This window comes from Acipenser ruthenus, chromosome 52, assembly GCF_902713425.1.
Source record: "Acipenser ruthenus chromosome 52, fAciRut3.2 maternal haplotype, whole genome shotgun sequence".
NCBI classification, from domain to species: domain Eukaryota; kingdom Metazoa; phylum Chordata; class Actinopteri; order Acipenseriformes; family Acipenseridae; genus Acipenser; species Acipenser ruthenus.
In genome coordinates, this window is record NC_081240.1 from 6,547,868 (window position 1) to 6,566,833 (window position 18,966).

At 40.7% G+C, this 18,966-nt stretch overlaps 1 protein-coding gene across 1 annotated transcript; it reads right to left on the reverse strand.

The window, feature by feature from the left end:
• Positions 1–7,256: 7,256 nt before the first annotated feature.
• Positions 7,257–13,861, reverse strand: LOC117965761 (tripartite motif-containing protein 16-like). The gene is made up of 7 exons (XM_059016303.1): positions 13,244–13,861; positions 10,825–10,920; positions 10,417–10,650; positions 10,103–10,262; positions 9,643–9,699; positions 9,339–9,404; positions 7,257–8,114 (listed from the first exon to the last, which is right to left on the reverse strand). Exons 1-7 carry the CDS (start codon positions 13,829–13,831, stop codon positions 7,585–7,587), a joined length of 1,731 nt encoding a protein of 576 aa, XP_058872286.1. The 5' UTR covers positions 13,832–13,861; the 3' UTR covers positions 7,257–7,584.
• Positions 13,862–18,966: the final 5,105 nt, after the last annotated feature.

Below are 18,966 nucleotides of genomic sequence, written 5' to 3' on the forward strand. Positions count from 1 at the left end.
TTCTGTTTTTTAAAATGGGTGGCACGGTGGTGTCGTGGTTAGTTCTGCTGCCTCACAGTGCCAGGGTCCTAGGTTCGATTCTTGCCTAGGGGTCTGTCTGTGTGGAGTTTGCATGTTCTCCCAATGTGTTCACATTGTGGGTTTTCTCCAGGTACTCCGGTTTCCTCCCACAGTCCAAAGACATGCTGTTCAGGTTGATTGGTCACTCTAAATTGCCTTCTGTGTGTGTGTGTGTGTGAGGGACCCTCTGTGGCTGCTGGTTGATAATATTGAGATATCAATATGTTTATATTGTAGTGATATTTTATTTTAAATGTAAGTAGGAATATATTATTATTGCGATTACACTGGCATACAAATACATTTGCAGGCTGATTTAATACCAATATCAATGTGGTGCTAATATGTTGATCTCGTATTAGCATTTTATTTACAGTTACAAAATAAATAGTAATATAATCATATCAAAATAGTCAAAATGAAATAAAATCAAAATAAAACACAAACTACAAATAAGTATAACCCTAATCCATAATAGTTTGGGCTGAGGAGGTAAAATAGGTCTCAATAGAATATAAAAATCAATACACTAATGGATCTAATGTGAAACGATCTAATATTTTAAATAGACACATTGAATATCCTGGTGAATCCTTATCGTCTTGGGTAGCTACAAAGAAATGGTTCAAACCCTTACCTGCTTCCCAGTCCTTTCTGTCTCAACTGAGACTGTGTCATGGCTCTTGTGTTCCTTGTCTGCACACAGCCAGCAAATACACGTCTGATCAGTTCTGAAGAACCTCTCCAAAACCTTTTGGTGTTCAGCACAAAGCTTCCGCTCCAGATTTCCAATTGCATTGACCAGCTTGTGCCTCTTTAATGGAGTAACCTCACTGTGTGGCTTGACGTGTGTTTCACAGTAAGAGGCCAGGCACGTCAAACAGGATTTCACAGCTTTGAACTTTCTCCCAGTGCATAAATCACACGGCACATCTCCAGGTCCAGCATAACTTTGAGCAGGAGGAGGATTGAGCCTTCTCTTCTTGAATTCTCCAGCAATTTCAGCCAGGATGGTGTTTCTGCACAGAACAGGCTTTCGGGTAAAGGTCTCTCTGCACTGGGGGCAGCTGTAGACACCTGTATGATCAGTCTGATCCCAGCAGTTCTAAATACACCCCATACAGTAACTGTGTCCACATGGAATAGCGACTGGGTCCTTCAATATCTCCAGACACACTGGACAGCTGAAGTGATCCTCTGACCACAAGTTTGAAACCATTCTTGCAGCAGCGAGGCAGAGAGATTGATGATTTGACAACAAACTGTGCTGATTTCCTGGAGTTGTGTAAAGCTCTAAGGCAGGATTTTGGACCTTTGGCCAGGTTTAGACAAGCAGGGGGAGCAGAAACTGCTGAATCAGTGTGAGTATTATATGATACTGTTTCTAAATCCCCCAACAAATATTACTATTAAAAGATATACATTGACTGCACTGGGCTTTCACTTCTGTACAAAAGAGACTGAACTGCTCTCTCCCTAAGAGAAAGGGTGCTCCCTCCAGTCCAGGGCAGGTTTGAGGCATGGAGACTGAACTGCTCCCTCCCTCACCCCTAAGAGAAAGGGTGCTCCCTCCAGATATTCTGAGAAACTGACATTGTTTAGCACAAGCTCAGTATTATCAGAGAGGGTATGTACGTTACTGACATACTGTACTTATTTATATAGTGCTGATTTTATGAGTGTTGAAACTATTTTTGGCAATGTGCCCCGCCCCTCTGTGCATTTGTGGGTTATATGTTACGTGTTGTGTGTAAATGTTGGTGTATAGATATTGGTCCGTGTAACACGAGTGATTTAAAATGTATATTTGTATTTAGGCACGAGGATTGCACATCACTTCACATGCAGGTAAAATGTATTAGTATGTGAACACGGGGAATTGCACTTAATTCATGTGCAGTTGTACCGAGATTCTAATTGAATGATTGACTACCAATCGAGTCTCGGTACAACTGCATAAAATTCCATGTTTTCACCCACTCTGGGTTGTGTGTTCAGGGTGAAAGAACGGGAGAGAGTGAGGAGAGATAATTATAGGCAATTGCTACGTGGTATGTGTTTGTTTAGTATTCGTCCCTGTTTGTTAGTGTCTGTTCATTTTGTTTGTCTGTTTATTTTGGCTAAAGTGCCGTGTCCTGTGTTTTGTGTTCAATCCTTTTATTTTGTAATAAACCGTCGCAAGCAAGCGCATCCATCATTTCATTTCACCAGCCGTGTCTGTATTTACTTCCTTGTTCTGACATCACCACTCTGCAATCCATGACACTATTGTATACAGAACAGACACTCAAAGACACAGGGTTATTGTTGTATATTGTTATAATGAAGCTCTGCTTTCATGGCTTATTTGCAAAGCAGACTTTTGAGAGAAATAGTGAAAAGGTCAGCAGCTCTGAGATCAGGTTTCTCAATGAACATTAATTAGAAAACAAACACGGTTATAGAATACAAAACAATAAAACAACGATTATTGATTTCCATTGAACTCGGTTCTCGTCAAGATAAGCACCAACTAAGACATAGCTTTACAGTAAACTAATGTGATCCATCTCTGTCTCCATCCATTTGCACTTCCTTCCATATGATGATGTAGATATCCTTCTGTCTGGTGTTAATGGCTGAAGTGTAATGCTGGCTCCAGGGATCAGCTTATTTGCCTCCCTGGCGCATCAGCACATACAACGGCTGCGATGCTGGCTCCGAGGATCAACCACAGTGCGGTCTCCCCAGCGCATCAGCATGACAACCGTCTGGATTGAGCGAAGTAGGGTACATCTCTGGAGTCTTCAAGTGGGTACCTTCCATCCTCGGTGTTTCGTCAACTAGCCCACGACACCTCAAGAGGGCTCGACGGTGATTCTGGCGTCCCAGCATCACCCCCCTCCGTCCCCCACTCAACTCAGCCCAGCTTACATCAGCGTTTCTTTCTTTCTATTGTGCTTGAGATCCCCAGCCAGAATCTTTCGTCTCAACCACAGCCAGTTGCTGCTCCTTCAGATAAGTTCTTCACTGTGCGACGCAACTCTTGGCCACTGAACAACAATAAATATGACATTTACCAGTAATGCATGGCAGAGCAAATAAAAAAACAATATGACAATATATGACAAAACTTTTTTACAGAAATATTGCACAGGTGTCAAGGATTTCAATCAATGTCTTCCCTCTCATCAGCAGAACATCATTCTCTCAAGTCCTTTCTTGTTTTGCTGTTACTCGTTTTGTTTTCCACACTTCTTTATTTCCACTCTCTTTGATTCAGGTGAAGCCCATTGATCCTGCAGCCCCCACACTGGTTTCCTCTCCCCGTTCACTTTCTTCCTTCCTGTGTTACAGGTAATAGGACCCCACCTCCTGACCCCCTTCATCAAACACATTTTGTTTTGATTAGATATTTTCAGATTACTGTTCATTTTGAAAACTTATAACTGAATGTCTTTTTATAAAAATGCTGGACCTTAAAAAAATCCAAAGCAATTGTCACATGACCGGGTGTCCGTGCAGACTTGTAGAAAAACCTCGACTCCGTTTGGTATTGATCTGCTTGTAAAGATGATGTCTCCCAGTACACTCAGTGTTCCTCGTAGTTATCACGTCATTAACCAACCATTAACACAAAGCAAACCACACTTAAAATGACTGAGCTAGATGCTCACAATGAATAAACTAATACAGTGTTCATTAATAAAGTGTGACTGGACTTCCTCACAGCCCCTAAACCCCGTCTCACAGTTTGGAAGTCCACACTGTAACGCAACACTTGCTTTTCAAATATTTAACATACTTCATGAAATCATTTTAATTAAACACATAACCATGGACAGAGCAGGGGTCTGTTTGACTGCTTGACAATCTTCTGTTATAATCAACAGCAATCCAATATTTCAAAAAGAACATTCTTAATAAAACAAAGAGGAAACCCACAAGACGAGGCACCAAGCCGTCTCTATCACAATCCAGCTCCGACAGCTTGTGACACTGTTAATAATCTGATCTGAACTGTGTTAATAAATAACACATTTACCATGGAAAACAAGAGACTCAAAACAAGCCGTCTCTATCACAATCCTGCTCCAGCAGGTTGTGACACTGTCAATAATCTGATCTCAACTGTGTTAATAAATAACACATTTACCATTGAAAACAAGAGACTCAAAACAAGCCTTTTTTCTCACCAGTTTGTTTTGCTGGTGGGAGAATCAGGGAGCGTGAACCAGAGAGACAGGAATGAAACAGGAAGCCCAGAGAGAGGGACTTTGTAAGCAGTGTTACAGTGGAGGGAATCAATGTGAGACGTGTTTCAATCTTCCCAGTCTGTATCAAACACAGAGCAGTAACCCTGACACAAACACTCTCAGGGAGCTGGCAGTAAAAAGAAGGAGGTTTCTGGATGAAAGGGGGAGAGATACGCAGCAGAAATAGCTGCAGTGTCTGTAGCCTGCTACCTAATTAGAAGGACAGAGAAGATCCCTTGTGAGCATGAGAGAGAGCATTATAAACGTGTCCCACAGTACAAGCACAGCAAAGTGTAATACAGCAGCACAGTGAAATCGAAAGCATAGGGAAGCACTATAAAGCACAGAGAGGTCTGGTAAAGCATGGAGAAGCATTGTAAAGCACAGATAGGTCTGGTAAAGCATAGAGAAGCATTCTAAAGCACAGATAGGTCTGGTAAAGCATAGAGAAGCATTCTAAAGCACAGATAGGTCTGGTAAAGCATAGAGAAGCATTGTAAAGCACAGATAGGTTTGGTAAAGCATAGGGAAGCATTATAAAGCACAGAGAGGTCTCGTAAAGCATAGGGAAGCATTGTAAAGCAAAGAGGTCTGGTAAAGCATAGGGAAGCATTGTAAAGCATAGAGAGGTCTGGTAAAGCATAGGGAAGCATTGTAAAGCACAGATAGGTCTGGTAAAGCATAGGGAAGCATTGTAAAGCACAGATAGGTCTGGTAAAGCATAGGGAAGCATTGTAAAGCACAGATAGGTTTGGTAAAGCATAAGGAAGCATTGTAAAGCACAGAGAGAGCTGGTAAAGCATAGAGAAGCATTGTAAAGCACAGAGAGGTCTGGTAAAGAACAGGAAAGCATTGTAAAGCACAGAGAGGTCTGGTAAAGCATAGGGAAGCATTGTAAAGCACAGAGAGGTCTGGTAAAGCATGCTAAAGAACAAACCATGGTTAACTAACCCTTATATAAGTTTCCTGTAGTAAAAGCACAGCAAAGTGTAATAAAACACAGTCTACAAATCCGGAGTATCCAAGGGCTGAGTGTGACTGTTTGATAGCCGTCTGTGAAATCCAATAGGGAAGCGAGATGGTCCTGCAGCGGGCCAATAGCTTAAGGGAATGATGAGTTTATTTTATAAAGACACCGCCCACTCACCCTTCAGGAGCACAGATACTCTAAGCTGCCCTAGAGCGGAGCTTGCATAATTTTTTCAGTTATAATTGAAACACACGATGTAATGTAATTTCCTTTTTTCTCTCTGGTTTGAGTGTACCGCTATGCCAGCTTACCCGGGGCCTCCACAAGATTCACTGTTGCTGCAGCAGCTACTAGTTTATAATTAGTTTTATTCAAAGTTTCTAGACATATATTCAGTTATTGCAATAATATAACAGACTATGATTACATCAATTCGATTACTAATACAGCCATTCAAATTCTTCAAAGTTAACTTTAGATACATATTATAAATAAACAAGTTCATTTTAATGTACACCTATTTCATTACTCTTTTAATATTCAGTACGGGGGGAGGGCTTACTTAATATTCATGAGAAAGGAGAAGGCAGGCAGTCGCGTTTTACGTGACGTCATTTTGTAGCGTCCTAAAAGAGAAGCTCATTTTAAATCCAGCATCAACTCAACACAGTAAAGCCTGGATTTTATTTTCTGCCACTAGATGGCAGTATAAACCCATTGTTTTGGGAAGGTCCCCACGGAAATCTGCAGTCAAATTTCCTAAAATCTGCAAAGAAAAAATTGCATTTTTCTGCAAAGAACTTGTCAAATTCTGCAGCAAAGACTGTAGTGGCAGGATGTACTATAGCCGCAGCCACACCCCCAGTGAGTGACCTTACATGTTATGTTTGCTCTGTCAAGAGAAATAAAGTTTAGTTTAGCTTCCTGAGAGCTCAAATGAGTCCAGGCTCTTTCTTTCTCCCACATGAAACAACACAACAAAGACTTTTCAATGAAAAATAGTGTTAATGAGTATTAATAAATAAGAAAAGTCACAGTTAGTCAAATTAAATTTTTTATTAAATCACATTACTATAATCTGAAAAAAAGAACAAACATGTTTGCCATATTTTATGGAAATCAAAGAAGAAGAAAAAAACACACACAATAAAGCAAACTTAAGTTCACTTTTTTGAAAAACTGTTACAGCACTGACTATTGGATGCCATTTTAAAAATATATATAAAACATAACAATTCTTTAAAAAGAAATGAAATACAGTTATGGTCAAAACATGACTATATTTAATCACATTTGTAAAAATAAAGTGTTTCAATAAACACTGCCAGTGTTGACTGTTATTCAGCAGCACTGTTTGTGAATGACGACTCAATTTTAGACTTTATTTTAATTGCGGAATAACATGTTTTTTTTTTTTTTATTGTCTGAGAATTTCGTTTTTTTTAAAATTAGGATCTCTGGTAATTATTAATTTTCAGCTGAAATATGAATCAATCAATCGTTCATTTTCTTTACTCAAGTCAAACCCTTGAGAACACATTCTCATTTCCAATAACGCCTTATTACCAGACTGTGCCTTTTAGAAAGAGCTCCGTTTGTAGCCCAGAGTAATATGCTACCCATAATGCAATGTATGTCATATCCACAGATATTGATGCGTGTTATTGTTACAATGTTTAGCAACAGTGATGTAAACACTAAAGGCTGTGTATCATAGACCTTAGTATTTTGATTTGCTTTAAAATATTGTTAATACTTTAAAACTATTGTATATATACACAGTTGTATTCAAAAGTTTACATATCCCAATGGAAATTTATAATTTCTAGAAATTTCTCAAACAAATAATTATAGGGAAAATCTTTTGAAGCAAACATTTTGTAAACTAAAGTATGTAAACTTTTGACTACAGCTGTATATATATATATATATATATATATATATATATATATATATATATATATATATATATATATATACACACACACAGGGTCACAGCCAGCCATGTAAAATGACAAGGCGCATGCTCGTGCGCATTGCAATATTAATAAGCTGGATTCACTAAACTGCGGGCTGCCAAGGGAATGTATTATTCCTTGTTATTAGGCTGATATGTACTTCTTTCTAATCAACAGTATTACTTTGCCTCATATATGGACAATCAACATATTTCATATGAAACCCATTTGTTGCTAAAAAACAAATAATTCACCTAGTTTCGCTCCGCAGTTGTGTCAGATTGAACATTCCCTTCAACCGAGGAGTTGAGGGGACAGACAGGGAGTTCAATACAAAGGGTTTCTTACAACACAAAACAGTCTAGTTCAGTTGGCAGATTGTTACAGTGGATTTAGAATAAACGAAAAACCCAGGATAGAGCGGCTCAGTGAATGTGGTTTGGAATCTGTGCAGGAGGTTCATTGTGTCAGAGACGCCATAAAAGGACAGCGTGCCGGCATTAAAGTCCAGATACACTCCTATTCTGGGGGAGTGGGAGGCAGTTATTGCAATTTTATTGTTATTGTGCCAAGCAGTGTAACTGGAATCAGAGCAGGACAAACTCCAGGACTTGTCATTGCATCCAAGGAGACTGGAATGATCAACTCCTTTCCTGCTGATTCCTTTATATGTGACTCCTATATCAGCCCCTCTCCCACTGCACTCAATCTCCCAGTAACAGCGAGTCCCAGACAAACCCTCTCTGCAAAGCACTTGGGACCGGCTGTCAAATCTCTCCGGGTTATCACGACATCGCTGGGTCTCTCCCCTCCGTGTCACCTTTCTGTTCCCTTCAGACAGACAGAGGTTTCTTTGCGCTGTGTTGGGGTCCAGTGTGAGCTGACAGGAATCTGATTGAAGAGAAGAGGACAGGTAGAGGAGAGACAGTTAAAAAAGTCAAATCACTGAGAAAATCATCAGTCATTGTCTGCCGCATCCTCAAATCACTCCCACCTCCCTGCTTCATCAGCCCCTGCTCCATCCTCCATGCTCCCTCCTCCATGCTCCATGCAACCTCCTCTCTATTCCATGATCCCTCCTTTCTTTCACCCCTCCTCCCTGCTCTCTCCTCTATGTTCCCTCTTCTCTGCTCCCTCCTCCCTGCTCCCCCCTTCCTGTTGCATGCTCTTTGTCTCTCCTCCATGATCCCTGCTGCATCCCCCTCCTCCATTTTCCTGTTCCCTCATCCCTGCTCCCTCCTCCATGCTATTTTAAAGACTGTGGTATTAAAAGATAGAATATAGAAGATAAAGATAGAACTCTCACAAAACAGGTAGTTGCTTTTTGAAATTATTCCTCTCACACAGCACAAAAGCAGGCACCGCTGCAGAAGAGACAGATCAACAGTGCAAAGCCTAATGAAACACCCACAAAACCAACTGATTTCTCGTTATCCAAAGGCCAAATAAAGACACAAAAACGTATCATACAAGTGTTATAGCTGGTCTTCTAGGTAGTGTATTTTTCAAAGCAATTCATTATTTATAGAATAACATCGGTAAAGATAGTGTGCACAGTTGGGCCGCGCATATGACAGCATCAGTATTCAAAAGTGTGTGTGTGGAGACGTATTTTTCTAAGTGTGTGTTCAGGCAGTCAAGAGGGGCCCACCTTTATTTTTGGGGCCAGGGGTCAGGGCCCAGCTCACCCCCAACCCCCCGGAGACTCTGCTACTGTAAGCAATCCATCCCACAAGTGCAGTGATACTGCAATATACATTTACTACAAGCACAGGATGACTGGGAGGGATAGCTGTTTACCCCACAACTGGTTTTACATGAATTGTACATGTATTAAAAGATGGGATGATTATCTATTCAGGGATACCAAGATATTTAGGGAGAGAAAGGTCTGAGTGGAAAAACAGGCAACAAATGCCCCTCCCCCAGTCATTCTGCATGTATTCATCTGAACCAATACTTGTTGGAGAGGAGTGTAGATTAATGTCTTCACAATTACTAATAAATACTAATTGCTGCCCTCAAGCTCCACCCCTCCCTGTTCTGTAGTGTTAGCTCTTCTCACAATGGAGTGACACGTCTTTCAATCAAATGTTTCAGTGAAAACAGACTTACATTTTAAAAACTCAGCTCTGTTCTTTGGCTCTGGAGCCTGCAGACTGTAAACTGCAACTTCATTCACTAGGCAGAAAAAGAGAGAGAGAGGAATAGAATTGAAACATGTGGATTAATACACAACACACACAAGACTCCAGACAGCAATCTGAGATGCTCTTAATCTTTAAAGAAAAATTGCATCTGTTTAGTTTATCAGCGTAGCAAAAGACCCAGCTAACTCCACGCTCATCAGGAATCTCACACAATAACTAATCTAATACATCTCTGTAGATAAAATGTTTTACTGGAAGAAAAGCCTTACCTTTTAAACATCTGTCACTGCTCCTAGACCCCAGGGTATAAACTGCTGTTTCATTAACTAAATAAAATACAGAAAACTGTTTTAAACCAAAGACTTTACTATAGAAGATTTGGAATACAAACATGACCAGACCTCCAAAGTTCAGGACTATAAGTTAATATCCTATATGGACTGAATGTGTTGTTTAATGTTTGATTCCCTCTGTCTCTGTTTGAATGCTATTGTGTTGTTTTCTCATGTAATGTCTTTAGAAACTCTCTTCCTTCCTGCTATCATTATTTTGGTACACTGTAAATGAGGTGGGGCATTTCAACCTGGGGAAATCATTTGAAATAAAACATCTGCAATATTCATATAGCCAACAATCTGCAAGAGGTCTTTATTAATGTGTTGCAAGTCCTGTCCCTCCTCAAGCCATGGTTTATTTGATCTCTACCAAAGGAATCTATTTCACCCCAACCTGTTGTGGTTATTTTGACTAATTCCCCCTTGCAGAAGTCCTCAATATGGTCTTTAAGTTCAGATACAGCTTTCCTCACAGCCCCAAAAGAGATGTCTGTATTGACAGTAACACTGGGTAAGTCTCCAGCTTCAGGAGGGGCACAGAGAGACTGGAAATTCTACAACAGGAAAGTGGAGAAAAGGAGTTTTCAGTGAAACAGAATGGGGTCCAAAACATTCCTGGGGAAAAGCAAGGATTCATTCAATTGGAGAGGTCTGTCTGAAACCGTCCCAGTTATGTACTTGAGATTTTCTAACAAGCAGTGATGTTACCTGTAGAAAATGGATGTGATCCTCTGTCTCTGAAAGCTGGTTCAGCTCAGCATGTCTCCGCTTTAGCTCAGCAATCTCCTGCTCCATTTCTTTCATGAGTCCTTCAGTCTGATTCACTGCAGCCTTCACATTAGCTCCAATCAGCTCAGTAACCTCAGTGTGGATCTTCTTAATGGATCGGATCAGCTCAGTAAAGATCTTCTCACTTTCCTTTATTTCTATGCATGCAGATCTCTGAGAGAAAGAACACAGTAGAGGAGACATGGTTAGAATCACAAACACATCAGACATAGACAGTAAACTTCTGCAGATGTGTTCCATTCCATCCGTTAATAATAATAATAATAATAATAATAATAATAATAATAATAATAATAATAATAATAGCCCCCTCTTGTCAATACCCACTTTCAGTGACTCCACAGTCTGTTTCAGCTCCTCTACATCTTTCAGTCTCTCCTGGATTCTCTGTTGTATTTCTGTCTGTGTCTCTCCCAGCTGCTTCTGTGTAGAAACACAGTGACACAGTGACATTTCTGATGGGGCATTGAGTGATATCCTGTCACACCCAACACAGGCCTGTTTAAGTATGCTATTGAAACTGACAGAATCATTTTAGTTCAAATATATTTTCTGTTTTCTTGTCCTCTAACCTCTTTACAATGTTTGCAATAATTCTGAGTGGTTCTCGAATATATTTTGCTCTTCAGTTCTAGTTGCATGCCATTGACATCTGTAGCACAGGCTAGATCAGACAACATGTGTGTATAGATACAACACCATCTAGTGCACAGCGACCAGCAATACAAAAGGATACTTGATCCACAGTACCTGTCCACTAGATGGTACTGTTTCATACTAGTAAAAGTGAATGATGGCTGATCTAGCATGTGTCACTTTTTGTTGTCAAGCAACTTGTTAATTGAAGCACTTTATCTTTAATCTAATATGTATTTACTATTAATCTTGGTCTTTTTCTACTGTTTTTAACTCTTTAATGAGAAAATGACCTCTGGTGGTCATAACTTTAAAGGCAGTTTAATCAGGCAGTATTATGGACACCCTTGCAAGTCCTCTATCTTTGTAAACAGCAGTCTTGTTTATCTCCAGCATTTCTGGCCTTCGCAAGCCTACACTGAAGTTATGAGGCAGACATTGTAGATTTAAAATATAGAGATGAAATGGCGACTCGAAATGAAAATGAGCCTGCAGAGCTAACAAAAAAAACAGATTCAGTGCAGAGGAGGTTGGTAGAAGATTGAGGCATGTAGTGACAGTGATGGATGTGTTTGGAGAGCTACCATACTGAAGGAGATGGGCTTTGTACAAGGACGAGGTCCTTTATAAGCATAGCATTGTTTTCTCTTTATATGATGTAAACATATATATTATTTAGAAATTATAATTGTTACTGTTTTGTTTTTTGATATTTCTCATATTTTTGAAGTAATAAAAAACAAAAAATAATAATAAATAAAATTCTCAGCTGAGTGCGCAATGCACAGTGTTCCCATTTATTTTTCTGTTTGTTTCCAGGTTATAAAATCAATATTTTGAATATAGTAGAAATATTTTAGCTATTCTTCTGATGTGTGAATGAGTGTATGTGTATGCATGCGTGTGTGTGTGTGTGTGTGTGTGTGTGTGTGTGTGTGTGTGAAAAGTATTTTATTTCATACCTTGCTTGCTTAATGAAAAGACGCACTTCTCAAATCTGATGCAGCTTGTAAATACATATTTCGAGTGCAGTAGAATTTAGCTATCTCTGATGTGTGAATGAGGGTGTGTGTGTGTGCAACAGTAAGTCTGTGCTTGTTTACTGAAAGACACACTTTGCTGTAGCTTGTCAGCTGATCTTGGTGTCGAGTTACAAGCGCCTGGTGAGTGGTGACGTCAGCATTTCGTTGAACAACCACAGACTTACAGCAGGTTACTGTCTCTCTTATCTATCGACACACCTTTTTCCACAAGACCGTAAAATATAATATTGTGTATAGCATAAGCTTGTATGCATGTATTTGTGTTTTATTTTATAATTACAGTGCAGAAGCTCCTGCATATCTGCACCCAAAAGAAGAACACCCTCCCCTCCCACCCCCACAGCAGCTCTCTCACATGAGAAGAGGAACACAGAAGCAGAGCCTGACCAACAAGCAGCTCCTGCAAGCCCCCCTGGCACTCAGCTGCACACAGGCAGCACTTACACACTTTGTTTATTTCCCTGCTTTTGCTACTTTTGTAAATATGTTCATTTTTTTCTTTGTTTTTAGCTCATTCTATTCAGAATGTTCATTTCATGTTCAAGTTTCATTCCGCAGTGTTAGATTGTAGCAGCAATGCTGATTGTTTTAATAAACAATACATGAAGATTATTTTTCTAAAGTGTTTTTTTTGTGTTTTTTGTTTCCTACACCAAAGAGGGTGAGAGTGAGATTGCTGAGTGTTGTTTTACATGCAAGCTCAGTTTGTTCCCTTTCATTTGATGTGAGACACTTGCATGTCACCCCCTACAGTTATGAAGCTGTACACACAAATCTCAAAACAGTGAAAACAAGCAAACATTAACCTGGACCTTAAAGAGTGTTAAAATAGCTGCTTGGCTTTTCTGAGAACTTTATGTTTACAAAGTTTAACCAATTAAACTATAATGTCTTAAACAATGAAACTGACATATGATTTTATAAAATAACTACAGCTCTTTAAATAGCTCTTAATATACAATAAAATTCTGATCTAATGTGAAACTGCATAATTTAGTAAACAGACATGTTAAATATCACTGGGAGCTCTTCTAGGATAGCTACAAGGAAATGGTTCAAACTCTTACCTGTTTCACACTCCTTTCTGTCTCAGCTGAGACTGTATCATGGCTCCTGTGTTCAATTTGTGAACACAACAAGCAAATACACGTCTGATCGGTTCTACAGAAGACCTCAAAAACCTTCTGGTGTTCAGCACAAAGCTTCTGCTCCAGATTTCCAATTGCATTGACCAGCTTGTGCCTCTTTAATGGAGTAACCTCACTGTGTGGCTTGACGTGTGTTTCACAGTAAGAGGCCAGGCATGTCAAACAGGATTTCACAGCTTTGAACTTTCTCCCAGTGCAGAAATCACACGACACATCTCCAGGTCCAGCATAACTTTGAGCAGGAGGAGGATTAAGTCCTGTCTTCTTTAATTCCTCCACAACTTCAGCCAGCACGGTATTTCTGCACAGATCAGGCCTTGGGGTAAAGGTCTTTCTGCACTGGGGGCAGCTGTAGACACCTGTATGATCAGTCTGATCCCAGCAGTTCTTAATACACCCCATACAGTAACTGTGTCCACATGCTGTAGTGACTGGATCCTTCAATAACTCCAGACACACTGAACAGCTAAACTGGTCCTCTCCTACCAGAATATTTGCTTCTGCCATTTCTGCTGCAGTGAGACAGAGAGACTGACAATTTCCCAACAAACGAAACTTAAGTATGCAGATTTCCTGGAGTTGTGTAAAGCTCTAAGGGGCGGAGTTTTGGACTGAGGCCAGGTTTAGACAAGCAGGCTGAGCAGAAACTGCTGAATCAGTGTGAGAGGGGTGGAGAGGAGAGAGTTGTGAGTGGGACTGTCAAAGTAACCCTTCATCTCTTTTTTTTCCATCCAGCCTCTCATTAAATAATGAAAGATTGATTCAGCACAAAATATTATATGATACCGTTTCTAAATCCCCCAAGAAATATTACTATTAAAAGATCTATATTGACTGCACTGAGCTTTCACTTCTGTATGGGTTTGAATCCAACAAAGTTACCAAGTGAAGTGAGGGTTTGATCTTACTGGACATTCGTGATTGAACTGCTCCCTCCCTCACCCCAAAGAGAAAGGGTGCACCCTCCAGTCCAGGGCAGGCTAGTGGCATGGAGACTGAACTGCTCCCTCCCTCACCCCCTGAGAGAAAGGGTGCTCCCTCCATTCCAGGGCAGGCTAGAGGTATGGAGACTGAATTTCCCTCTCCATCACCCCATGAGTGAAAGGTTGCTCCCTCCAGTCCAGGGCAGGCTTGAGGCATGGAGACTGGGCTGCTCTCTCTCTCACCCCTAAGAGATAGGGTGCTCCCTCCAGTCCAGAGCAGGCTAGAGGCATGGAGACTGGGCTGCTCCCTCCCTCACCCCTAAGAGAAAGGGTGCTCCCTCCAGTCAAGGACAGGCTAGAGGCATGGAGGCTGAACTGCTCCCTCCCTCCCTCCCTCACCCCCTGAGAGAAACAGTGCACCCTCCAGTCCAGGACAGGTTTGAGGCATGGAGACTGAACTGCTCCCTCCCTCTTTCACCCCCTAAGAGAAAGGGTGCTCCCTCCATATATTCCGAGAAGGTGATATTGTTTAGCACAAGCTCAGTATTATCAGAGAGGGTATATACGCTACGGACATACTGTACTTATTTATATAGTGCTGATTTTATGAGTGATCAAACTATTGTATACAGAACAGACACTCAAAGACACAGGGTTATTGTTGTATCTTTTTTAATGAAGCTCTGCTTTTGTGGCTTATTTGCAAAGTAGACTTATGACAGAAACAGTGAAAAGAGCAGCAGCTCTGAGGTCAGGTTTGTCAATGAACATTAATTAGAAAACAAACACAGTTACAGAATACAAAACAGTTAAATAATATATATAATGCACAGCAGTGCAAATAAAAAAATAATATGATTTTATATGACAAAACCTGTGTACTAATATGTGTTATTTTTTACAGAGATGTCAAGGTTTTCAGACAATGTCTTCCCTCTCATCAGCAGAACATCATTCTCTCAAGTCCCTTCTTGTTTTGCTGTTGCTCGTTTTGTTTTCCACACTTCTTTATTTCCTCACTCTTTGACTCAGGTGAAGCCCATTGATCCTGCAGCCCTGTGGCAATGTGCCCCGCCGTGTCCTGTTTTCTGTTTAAAACCTTTTTGTTTGTTTATTAAACGCACTGAGCGCAGCCATTGCAGCTCAGTTTCACTAATCACTTCTGCCTCTGCGAGTGATTCTTTCTGGTCTGACGTCATCACTGCAGCTAGCCTGCCACAAGCCCCCACACTGGTTTCCTCTCCCCGTTCACTCCCTTCCTTCCTGTGTTACAGGTAATAGGACCCCACCTCCTGACCCCCTTCATCAAACATTTCAAAGAGATTTCATTTCAATCAGCAATGCTGCTGTGTTTTCATGAACAGATACAATTGCTCATTTTGAAAACACTCCTGATAAATAGATATTAATGAACACTCATGGGGACCACACTGAGGTTAAAGGTTCAAACGTCATCATGTTCTTTACATTTCTTACCTGATGAGGATTTTCTATGGCTGTTTCTGATTAGATTTTATTTACCGTGCTTACTAACTATTCGAGCAAAACACTGCTTCTGAAAAGACTCCTGGAGGCTGATTGTGGGGAAGCGTATGACTGTTGCACCGGCTGCAGTGGACAATGCTTACCCTGTGGACTTCAGTGCCCAGCGCACCAACAATATGCTTCCCCACCTCATTTCCCCACAATCAACCTGGACAAGAGTTTTCAGAACCAATTCTTATAGGACCCTGTGGCAAAGTGGTTAGTAAGGGGAACAGGTGTAGCGGTGATGCGGTGCAGGAGTGACAGGCAGACAACGGTAATCTAGTGACAAATGTTTTTATTTATTTTTTTTCCTGATCTAGCGACCGTAAATAATAAACCCCGGCAATACACAACGATGTGTAGAGCGCGGGGATGAAAAAGACAGGTTACAGTCCTGAAATAAAGTAAACAAAAACACGTTCACCCGTCTCGGGTGCGTGCAGTCGTGCTGGTGGTGAGTGAATACACTTTTTATTCGGTGACAGTTCGTGAAGTGGTGATCCGGCTTGTGCTGGCCCAAGGCGACAGCTCCGGATGTGCTTTAGCTGTCTGGTGGTTGCAAAAACACAGACAGTTATTTTTTTACAGTGATTTAAACAAAACACAAACACACACACGCAACTCTTTACAGAATATCACAGTACTTTACTGTCTCGTCCTTCTCGGTCCTTGGCTTAACCCAAACGAAGGAAAAGAACAGCGTTACCCTGGCCCCTATATGTAATCCCGCATGATATCTAGGTAAACGGTTGCAGCTGCCTTATTACTTGCAGCTGCCCCTCGTTTACCTGTCAAATCAATACGGTCTTACAACATAGTCTCGCTTCTTTCCAGGCTGACCCACTTCCCGGTCCCGGAAACGAACTGTCAGGCCAGCCCTTCCAGATACTTCTCCTCCCGTTCTTTAGCGCCCTCACAGGTCGGGAGTAAGATTTATCACCAGAACTCATCGTATTTCTGTCACAGACCCCTATTCCATACCCGGTGTTCATGTGCTTGGTTCATTCACCCTGGTTTAACATGCAGTCGTGAGCCTTCAGCCAACCCCTCTCAGGCTTGCTAAAGAACAAAGGGATTGTCTTTCCAGCTCCTCTTTAAAGCATGGGACCACAGTTCATTGCTAATCAATAAATCAATTAACACTTGTCCTAATTAGAGAGGGAACTCTAACCCCAGCCCTGTCATATTCAACACAAACTTATACATTTGAACACACTGTATTTACAAAGCTAGAAAGAAACAGAACACACACTATATACATGTAGGCGCCCCAGCCTTGCCACAGGGACTTTGCCATTGACTTCACTGCATTGTAAACTGTGCCCCCTCCCCACACTTATGATTAAGAACTCTATGGTCATGTTGCCTTTGACCCTGGGCCATCTCGGGGCTACCCAACAATGAGCAAAGGGCTTAAACATTAGGGAAACATGGCATGTCCCCCCAAATCAGTTTCCCCATTACATTGTAGCTAAATAAATACAATATATTTAAATATACAACATCGACAGTGCTATGGCAGGTATTTCTATATATATATTTTCAACATTGTTCTATTTATTCAGATGTAATGCTAAACATGCATAATCTAACAGAACATCAGTAGTTTTGGGAAGTGCCTTTTATCTCAGAATCTGCTGACATGGTTTCTAGCGTCTTTCCAGCGTACCAGTGATAGGATCACATGCAAACACAGCATTTACTACTTGAGAATTTACTGTTTTAAAAAACTGCAATTAGGATCAAAGCACCACAATCAAATTGTAATCCCAGTTACAAAACAACATTCCCATGCAGGATGCATGTGGACAAAACTGTAATTGCAATATCACTGATTGAAATAAAATGATTGTATTTGAATGCCTGCTCTGAATATATATATACACATATCCGCTGGACTCATCTTCGGAGCATGTGACAGGTCTTGTTATCTGCTTCAGATAACTCTCATAGACAAGGGGCTCCTGGAACACACAGTCCACTTGCAGTTTCACACGCTTCATCAAGAATTACAGTTAACACGTGTTTATCTGTATCTACTTAGTTACTTGGACTTTGTTAATTTTTCAGCCCATCTTACTTTTTTTCAGTTTTGAAAATGAGATTAATGATTTGGATCCTCACCTTCTTGCCACTTGTCCGTAAGTATTTAATTGATATTATATACTATAGAACAAACGATCCTCAAAGGCAATGCAGACACACAGTGGCCCTATAATGGCAATATTAGAGATCTCTACAATGGGTAGCTCAAGATCTTCAGCAGCAATGCAGACAGACAGTGACACAGTATGCATTTAGATGTTTCTCTGTTTTAAAAGTATCATAATGGTATTGACCAATCCATTTCAGGGTCACTGTGTATATATTTATTCAAAATCCATTGTATTGTCATTGCTGGTAGTGCTGTGGGTCTGCTAATGATTCTGTTAGGATTCCTTCAAGGTGACATGGTGGTATTATTATGGGATTCATTAAGGTTACCAGTATATACTGAGCTCAGATGTATAATATAATGTAATAGTAAAGTACCTATTGTGGGTATTGAATGGGATAAAGCAAGCCTCCTTCTAGCCCTCTGAAACGTATAGACCGTCCTGGAGATAGCGTTCTGGTTTGTGAGCTGTGAATGAAGTCTTGGTATCCTTGAATAGACAACCATCCCATTCAAAAACAAGCAAAATACAATGCAGTCTTTTTATGAGCAAATCGGAATGTCTGGGTGGTAACTTTGTTCTTAAAATGGACAAACGTCTGTTTTTTTCCCTCTACCTTGTTTCTGCACTGAACCCAATTACTACTTTGTGAGAAGTGCAGCAAGTGTTTCTGTTCTTGTATATTCATTTCTTTTTAAAAATGATTGATTGAGTTCTTCAGTTATTGGTATTTTCACGTAGCGTGTGCCATTATGGAGATGCTGGACCCCATGTGTGGGAGTCAGGCTGTGGTAGCAACTGTGATGTGAGTGTGTTTGTACAGAACTGCTCCCAAGCTCTACTGTGCCTGTGTCAAAGGACTCGGCTCCCACTAGCCACAATTACTGCACTCACAATTCCTTTTGACTAAAGAGTTTGTGTTGTTGATGTCTTTATGAAATTCCATACAAAGTCAGCGTGTGCGCGGTGAGTGCGGGTACTCCACTGATAGAAGGGAGAGACACGGAAGTCGCGTTCCAAAGGTCCCTCTGGTGTG

Bases quoted from the DNA above. Each gene is read 5' to 3' on its own strand.
- LOC117965761 (XM_059016303.1), bottom strand. From the start codon at position 13,831: ATGGCAGAAGCAAATATTCTGGTAGGAGAGGACCAGTTTAGCTGTTCA. The intron at 10,651-10,824 runs GTGGGTATTGAC...TCTTTCTCTCAG, and splicing joins AGACTGTGGAGTCACTGAAA to AGATCTGCATGCATAGAAAT. The intron at 8,115-9,338 runs GTAAGTCTGTTT...CTCTTCAATCAG, and splicing joins CAGAGCTGAGTTTTTAAAAT to ATTCCTGTCAGCTCACACTG.